Here is a 9,483-nt window from a genome sequence, read left to right on the forward strand (position 1 = left end):
CCTTTTATAGAATAAGGGGCTCCTCCTTTTACATAATTATGGGCTGGGTGATGAGGTCCAAAGTCTGAGGCCCAATATGTATGGTACCAACAGTAGTCCCCCAAGTCTTCAGTCAAGAGAGTCTTTTGGCTAGAGACTTCAAATCCAATCCATGTACGGGTCGAAGTGGCTAAATGTCTTGAACCAGTACTCAACCCAAGGCAATGCTCAACATAAAGCAATACTCGGCTAGAGGTATCACACGTTACAAGACTACTCGGGTAGAGGTGATGCTCGTTGTGAGGCTGCTCGGCTAGAGGCTATGCTCGCGGCAAGGAGTTTGCTCGGCTGTAGGCGATGCTCATTGCGAGGCGACTCGACTAGAGGCTATGCTCGCTGCGAGGCGGCTCGGCTCATGGTATTCCTTATTGCAAGTATCTACTTTATGTCGACATGCACTCAGTATGAGTTGATTCTCGACATGACTCGCGTTCGCATATTGGGTCTATGTGTCGGATCCGCGGATCGGGTCCCCAAGTCGGGTCTTTGAGTCGGGGCCATCGTAAGGTCATCGAGTTAGGGCTATCTATAGGGTCATCGAGTTGGGTTCAAGCATATATGTGTCCCAATAAGCGAATGTCCGAGCAAGTGGGTGTCCAGTCAAACAAGAGATCACCATGAGCACGTGGCTCATCAGTCTATAAGTTGGTAGACTTCTTTAATCAGCAACAATGTTGATCAGTGGATTTAGTTGCTCAATAATTCCTGACAATAAATGACAGTATAAGTACGACCGTATAATGAATAAATCAAATTGACAAAGTTTGTCAAGACAAAATATTGTACTATATGCCTTCTATAAATAAATAATTTATTCAGTCGTGTGGTAAATCACATGTTGTATAAATCAATAACATGGTAGTAATCATGTGATATCAGAAATAATAATTATATTATTTAATCATAAGTCATCATGACATAAAAATAATACAATTATTATTTTATAATTAGTCATCATGATACAAATAAAATAATAAGATATTAAATAAATAATACTTATCTTCGTATATCTCTGAATAATGAAACCATTCAAAATAACAAGGAGGATCTTGGATCCACTTGTCTAATTAATGATCACATTTAATAAACAAAAGAATGTGTTAAATTGTTAATCATGTGGTAGCCAGCTTTGCAAGCAACACTTTAGTCATGAAAGGCTGTTACTGGTAGGGGTCCCCTAACACAACTTGTGCAAGCCAACTATAAATCCATTCTCTCTCTCACTCGGTTCTAGCAAATGTCACGTGAAATTTACTAACTTTTGTAATGTTCCTTTTTTTATTGTGTTAAAATAATAAAATTATTATAATAAAACTTATCTTTTTAGACGGAGTGGGCAACATTTATAGAATAATTGAGGCAAACAAAAGAAAAGTAAAGCTGGCACCATTTATAGAATACTTGAGAAATAACATAAAGAAATATAAAGTTTTTGACAACCACTTATCTTCTTCGTGGGTGTGGAAATGAGTTCAACTAGAGGAGAGAATGATAGTTCGAGCATCCATGACAGCGATTTGGAGTTTCTGACAACCATTCCGAGTGGAAGCAGTTTGGATTGTAATGATTCGATGAAGAATCTTAATGAGGGCAATGGAAGCAATTGTTCGGGAAATGTCAGCAAGGAGGATGCTGATGATGGGTGTCTAGATGACTGGGAGGCTGTGGATTTGTCCCAGTTAATCTCGGTGTTGCCAACGGAGGCCGTCATGGACGTCGCTCCAAATCGAAAACCACTGGACATTATCTTTTGTTTCGCTGACCACTGGACATTGAAGACACGGAGAACCACCAAAAGAATCATGAAGCCATACTGCAATAGCAAGAGCGTCTTTTTATTAACCATAAGCTCCTCATGTTTCTTCTTTGTCGTTGATTTCAACTTTCAAGCTCCTGACCTCCTTCTCTAAATCCCTCAAGCTCTTCTTCAATTGGTTGTCTTTGGTTTCGGCTGTCGGAGTTTTCAGGTTTTGGGGAGAGAGAGATCTCACCCAATAATAAAGCCTTAAGCTGCAGCCACATGAGGCTCATCTGGGAGGATTTGGGGGGAAAATGAACTAGAGAGAGACTACAAGACAGAGAGATGAGAGAGAAGAAACTGTGGTGGAGTTTAGGAGTTTTCGTTTCTGCATTTTCATTCCTTGGCTATAGAGGTTTCCATACCCGCAAGCACCACCCATGGTTCCAGAGGCGTCATCGCCACCGTAATACTGGATCGTTGCAGATCTTGGGTTTTTTTGCAGAATCAACTTCCAAAACAGCAACAAGATAATTACGCCTCGACGTCCCGTACATCTGGTCAAGCAAGATGACGAGGGACATGGCCACCGCCGTGTCCATATCGGGCTACACGATGAGGTGAAAGACGTCGACTCCCATTGCTACTCCGCCCACTGCCTCATTCATCTTGATCTCGGCCACCCTCCTCCTTTTGCTGTCGTACACCGCGCAGTGCCGCGTACAACCCTTCCATCTGATACAACACCGCGTCCTTATTGTCGTAGTTTTTTCGACGAGCCACTACCTTTGCAGTTGTTGGCTGAGGTCATGTGCGCCAAGCACTTGTTCTTGAGGATGTTCACGTGCTTCGTCGCGCAGAACCGTGGATTCACCTCGGTTTCTCCGTCATACACCACGCAGTTGTCCCCCTAAGGAAGAGTGTATGACTGTTTTTCTATGTGGGTTAGTGAGAGGAGAGAGAAGGAAGGAATGTGACTGTGTTTCCATCGATGACGCCATGACCAGGAGCTGAAGCGGAAGACAAGGGTTTTGCAATAACTGTGCAAGAGTTTGGTTCTTGGGTTTCTACAGATTCACGGTGGAGGTGAAGAAATGAAAGAGAACCGACATAGCTTTTCGTGTCGTTTCCCACAGACGGCGCCAAATGTTGATGCACAAAACCGAAGGTCTTAGAACAACGTAAATTCGACCGTGAATCTACAAGAAATGTAAATAACACAAGATGTATCGTGGTTCACCCCAATGTTTGGGCTACGTCCACACTGATTTATTTTTCTGACTGTATGTATGGATTACAAGGGTGAGGGGGAGTCCCCCAGAGAAAGAGAGAGTTTGGGATAGAGTTGGTGAGGTTATTGCCCTCTGTTGGGTTTTCCGAGTGCTCTTTGTGAAGGGGAGGAGTCCCTTTTTATAGAATAAGGGGCTCCTCCTTTTACATAATTATGGGCTAGGTGATGAGGCCCAAAGTCTGAGGCCCAATATGTATGGTACCAGCATGTGTTTTTTACCGATCCTCAAGTTTGGGGCGTGACATTGCATGTGATTTCAGCCACAAAATGACTCGCTCTTTGGGGGCCGAATATACGTGGTATGCACAAAGACTAATTCTGGCCCATTATATTTGAGTCTCTACATATGTAGAGACCCTCATTGAGCTTGTTTTTCAAGACACGATGTGAGAGGAGGGGAGAGAGGGGAGGAAAAAAGAAAGGGGAGAGAATTCCCATTCATATATAATAGAGTAGTGTTATACTTACACTTAATATTTATTTGTACCATTATTTGTACCGTCTTTTTAATAAAAGTAGAATCTATCAGCTCATTTAGGTACATATGATGAAACAACTGGTTAGTAAGAATATCATTTTTGCATATAATGCGAGGAACAAACCGGAGGTGGATTGTCTGCCCTCCCATTTCCATACTCTTCTCATCCCCTCCTGTTTTGTGTGGTCACGGTTAAGCCACGTCAACATTTTATATTCTTATTACTTTTTGTTTTATTATTTTAAAAAAAAAATTAATACAAAATGTTGACGTAGTTTAACCATGACCACACAAACAGAAAGAGATGAGAAGAGTATGGAAATGAAAGGGCAGACAATTCACCTCCGTAGCCACAAGCGCTGGGTTGGCATTGACTTCCGGGTAGCTATACTCTATACTCCATAGGGCACGGATCATGTAGTGGAGGTTACTAGGCAAAAAAAATCGAAAAGTAAGAATCCATTTTATTATCACCAAAGTAACCCTGAAACGGTCCTACATCACACTTTGGGTGCGGAGGCATTCTGGTCAGTTCGATGGAGATTGTTACATGAACCGAAAGATACGAGGGAGAACCGTTGGGAAGAGAGTGATGTATCATATAGTATGGTGATGGGCCTCGTATCCCAACAAATGAGGATAATGACAAATGAATACTTTCAACATGTATCAATATTATTCACAAGTACATCCCCTTAATTAAAATATTTTTTTTATTGAGATTTTTACTTTTCACTTTAACAAAAAATTATATTTTTACGTTAAAAAGTCAATTCTAGTACTATTCATTTTACCTTTTATTTTATCTTTGTTGTTAAAACTCAAAGTTTTTAAACCAGTTTAATTAATTTTCCTATTTTTCAAAGGGTCAAGACCAACACAACTTTGCAAAGGGTCAAGAACTAACACAACACAACACAATTACTTAGGTGCCTTTGGTTTTTAGGAAACTCGCTTTAGGAGATCATTTACTTCCTCATGGTATAAAACATTAATTACTTATTTTGTGACCAAGCCATTATCATTGACAATTGAAAATGTCTATATAACCCCAAAAGCTGATTTATTTCCTTTTTACTTTATCCTCATTACCATTTACTACACATGAAAATTATTTCACATCAATTCATTTCCGTACACATATTCATTCTCATATACTAAACGTAGCCTAATTAGTAAAAAAAAAATAGATTTCAACACGCTATTTTTCTCCGCTTTCACGTATGATGCAAATTTTTTACCTTTAAATCCAATAAACTAAAGAAGATGTTGGAAATAGAGAAAAAGAATGTGTAGAACTCTTTTCGCTCATCCCAAAATAATTGAACAAGGAAAAAAATAAGACTCGTCACAATTCACAGGATAATTATAAAAATAGGAAAAGAGTTAGAGTTATATTAATATTTTTCTAAAGTGAATTTAATTTCTAAAGAATCCCATGAACCCTCTAAAGCAAATTTACAAAATCACATATCACAAACTAAAAGAAGAAAACTCAGAGTGTACAAATTAAAATCAAACCCATCTCCTTTAATTTCGACATGAAAATTTCCAATTAATTAATTTAACTTTGAATTATATCTAGGGATTGAAGAAGTTGTCACCACAGTGGCATTTCCAACCCAGAGGCTTGTAATTGGAGTACTTGTTGGTACCTGGATGAGATGGGTCAAGGAACATCATGGACATGGTTCGGGTCATGCCCGGTTTGATCTGCCGGTCGTGGCTGGGCATGGTGGGCACTTGAACCGCCATGCATGGGTGGCACTCGTTGCACTTGTTGTGGCAGCTTGGTGGTTTGGATCCTAGCCTGGTTTTCTCCTCAAATAATATTCCCTACACAATAATTTGCACAACATTAATTAAGTAGTTATTAATTAAGTATGACTTTATTTTGTTTCAATTCAAATCAAAATCAAAATAAAAGGTTGTTGGATATTTATTTCGTTTTCAATTTTTTCTTTCGTAACTGAAATGAAAACAAAAAATTTTGTCGGTTTTCAAACAAATGAAAAGTGAAACAGTATTCAAACGGGCCAAAGTTAACTGAAGGGCAAATATTTATGCTTACCCGAAGAGAAGGAGTGAAACGCTGAGGCAGATGAGAAGTAAAACAAGAGGCGGCTGGAATTGAAGAGATAAGAAAATGCAGAAGCATGATGGCTCTGGTGACTTTGAAAAGAAGATAAATGGAGTAATTATTCATGGTAGTTAAAATATGTTATGCATATCATGTCACCATGAAGTCATCCCCCAGATTAGAACCCTAGCTTCCAGGAATACAATATAATGTTGAATTCCCACTTGCTAATTTCTGAGAAATTAACTTCCAACACAACAAGCAAATGAGAGAGAGAGGGAGAGAGGTAGGTTTTGGGTTAAATTTGTGATGGGGGTGGATAAAGGGAACGAGCAGGAGGTGAATAAATCGGGGTTGGTGGCGGTGGTGGTGGAGGTCAGTTATGGGAGTTCTGACCACAATGTGTGTGTGAGAGAGAGAGAGAGAGAAGAGAGAGAGAGAGAGAGAGAGAGGCGCAGAGGGGAGGCAGATTAGTGAAAGGAACAATACGAAAAAGGAAAACAAATTTGGGAGAATCAACATCAGAATCAAGGACCCTTTATTTACTGTGGTATCAGGTCTAACTGGTTTTATCTGCAGCTGGGAAGTGAGTAGGAGTGACTTGCAGTAAATACAAGCTAGGGTTGTGGGTTAAAAACAAAAGGAAAGGAAGCAGTAGTTATACCAGTTACATTGAACATTTAATGAGGTTTGACTGCTGTTAAAACTCAGCTGGGTGAGGTTCATAAGAGCAACTCCACCTTTACTTATTATCTTTAAGGATAGACAACTCAATCCACTCTCTCCCTTCCTCAAAACACTCTAGTCCATTCAGGTAATTGGACCCAAGACGAGCCCTATAGAGAAGTCGGGCAATAATCGCCTAATCCAATGCCCTGCTTGTGTGACGTAAAGCTGACGTCAACCACAATTTAAAATATTAAAAATTATAGAAATTATAAAAAATAAAAAAAAACTAATTAAAAATATAAAAAATTATAATTTTTTCTATAAATACTTAACCATGTTCTTCCACTTTACACTACATTTCAATATTTTCAAATACTTTCAACCAATATTTCATTATTATCTGAAATTAAAAATAAGTTATCTTTTATTATTTTATAAAAATAAAAAATACTAATATTTTAATACGAATTGCTTGGGCTATTCAGTTAAGGGATGGAGATACACTTAAGCAGTTACTGTACATTGCAGGCAGTTATTGTTCATTTAAGGGGATTGAGGTGCCTATTGCCCAAAGGGGCCTTTCTACATTGGAAGTGCTCTAAAAGAGAAATTCCCATGTAATCATGTACTGCGATCATTCAAGTGTTATAATATGAGTGAATGATAGAGCTTATATGTCTAGTATGAAAGAATGATGAATGTCATTGCATGAAAGAATGATGAATGTAATACCACAAAGCAATCTCCATTTTAAGAAGTTTTGAATTGTTTATTTTATTACAAATAGTATTATTAATCTAAGTTATACTAAAAGATAAAATGAATTTAAACTTGAAACATATTGAGCTAAAGTTAAATACTCTAATAACCAGGGTAATTCAATGCACTACCTATTAATAGAAGTTTTTATGTTCACTATGATTATGCCCGCAAAATGACTCCTGAATGTGAATCTTGATCAAAACATTTAATATTTATAAGGCCCTTTAGCCAAAATGGTCACTTTGGTCTCTAAGATTTGAAATTGATAAAAATGATCCCTGAGTTTGTCCACTGTAAATCATTTTGGTCATTTAATGAAAAATATCAGTTAAATAAGATCGAAATGACAAAAATACCCTCAAACTTTGTTAAATTATTTTGGTAACATGATTGAGATTGAAGGGCATTGCGATATTCAGCATATCTCAATAGCACTCAACATGAAATGTTGGCATTATTCGAAGGTGGTGTCGACATAACTCATAAAGAATTACTGCAACTTATTCAATCTCATAAAAAGTTGAACTAAAAAACTAAACCCTACCAATAATGAAAAGAACCCACTTATTGACATGACGAGATGTCTAAGGAGACATAAATTAGCAAAATCTAATAGGAGAATGACACATGGACTTTAAGCTCAATATGACAGTTTGGTTTTGTCCTCTAATGTCGTAAGTAGACCATAGGGTACTACAAAGGGCCTGACATCTACATGCCCTATAGGTATTGGGCCTTCGGGTCAATTACGTATCAAGGAGCCTTATGGGCCCATGATATGTCTTGCTACCATGGCATGCCAAGTCCAAGGTGGCAGGAAGCCGACTTTTCGAAGTCTTCAATTGGGTGTCCGGTGCTACCATTGTTCTAAAAACCCCTGCTTAGCCGCCTAGTGGTTAGGCGACTAGCCACCGCCTCGAATGCCTAGGCATTTGAAAATTAAGAAATAGCGCCTAGACCTGCTGAGGCACCCACCTAGACCACCTAGGCACTCGCCTAGCCCGCCCAAACCCGCCTAGGTTGCTACTCACTTAGGTAGAAAAAATAGATAACTTTTATTTTGCATTTTATTTTTTTCAATAAATTGTAAGAAACTTGTTGAATACTTCAATGAGCACACATTATATGCTTGTTCCTCATGTTTTCATTATGTTCTAATACTTCATAATATATGTGTCATTCTATTTTGTAGTTTATGATGAAATTATATATATTTTAAGTATAAATAGACACTTATTTACATGAAATATAATGGATTTGGTTAAATCTGCCTAGTTCGCCTAAGCGCCCGTCTCGCCGCCTAGGTGCTAGGCCCTATCTCACCGCCCGACTAGCGGCTAGCGTCTTTTAAAATCTTGGGTGCTACTGAGCAATTATCAACCAGAGACCATTGGGACCATTTGTAAGGTGCATGCGGAGACTTGTCTACATCACTCTAGCAGAACATAATGATCTGCTTAGTATGGCATGCACCCTCCCCTTCAGCTGCATGTGAGGGTTCACTCCTATAAATAGCCAAGTCCAACAAGGAAATCAATAATCACCACTTATTGCTCAAAATTTTCTCTGTTATAGTTCCTTTGGCAGACACCATTTTATTTGAGTCAATAAGGCTAACGGTGTGTCTTGTTTAGTAGGTGGAGTTTGACAATTCAACCTTGGACGAAATTTGCATCCACACTGTCGTCAATGTCAACCACGAGGTGGACACCGCCATGAAAATAGAGAATACCAAAATACCCAAACACAACTCAAACTCCCATGACAACCAAGTCGCTAACTTGACATAACCCCTCATAACAATTTGCATGCATAGCTAGAGTTAGAAAATCAACCGAAGGTGATATGATTAAAAACAAAAAAAACAGAAATGAAGATGAAAGAGGATGAGGAGATGGGGGTGAATGTGAGAAAGTTATGAATGAGAAATGATAAACACACACCGATTGCCTCCTTTTACATTTATTTTAATTTACGCCAATTGATTTCGTTTGATTTATTCAATCTAATAACTAGATATAGAGAATGATATATGAAAAGCTAAAAAGTGTGTGAAAATCAACTCTCCTTAAAAACTTGCCCTGAAAACTTGAAAAATAAGGCTCGGAGGAGAGAAACAGAAGAATGGAGAAAAAGTAGAGGAAGAGAAGGAACGAGGGTGGAAGTTGCCGCCGAGCCCATGCCAAAGCCACAACTTCCAATGAAGCCTTAACTTGTGATCCAATAATTCAATCAAAGTTTTAACTTGTGGTCCAATAATACAGTATGTAGACTTTATTAGACTTGACTATCTTAACTAAAACTCATAACCTATGTTTAGTAATAGGTAGGCCTAATTTAAAGAGACTATCTAGTTGTACTATTACTTATATCATCTCTCTAATGAAGGTAGATCCTACCAATACATGTGGATATCATCTCTTTTA

The 9,483-nt window shown here is 38.3% G+C and overlaps 1 protein-coding gene across 1 annotated transcript; it reads right to left on the reverse strand.

Annotated features, from left to right (window-relative positions):
• Positions 1–4,970: 4,970 nt before the first annotated feature.
• LOC126628128 (EPIDERMAL PATTERNING FACTOR-like protein 1) lies at positions 4,971–6,177 on the reverse strand. The gene is made up of 2 exons (XM_050297719.1): positions 5,618–6,177; positions 4,971–5,382 (listed from the first exon to the last, which is right to left on the reverse strand). Exons 1-2 carry the CDS (start codon positions 5,750–5,752, stop codon positions 5,128–5,130), a joined length of 390 nt encoding a protein of 129 aa, XP_050153676.1. The 5' UTR covers positions 5,753–6,177; the 3' UTR covers positions 4,971–5,127.
• Positions 6,178–9,483: the final 3,306 nt, after the last annotated feature.

Source organism: Malus sylvestris, chromosome 1, assembly GCF_916048215.2.
Source record: "Malus sylvestris chromosome 1, drMalSylv7.2, whole genome shotgun sequence".
NCBI lineage: Eukaryota > Viridiplantae > Streptophyta > Magnoliopsida > Rosales > Rosaceae > Malus > Malus sylvestris.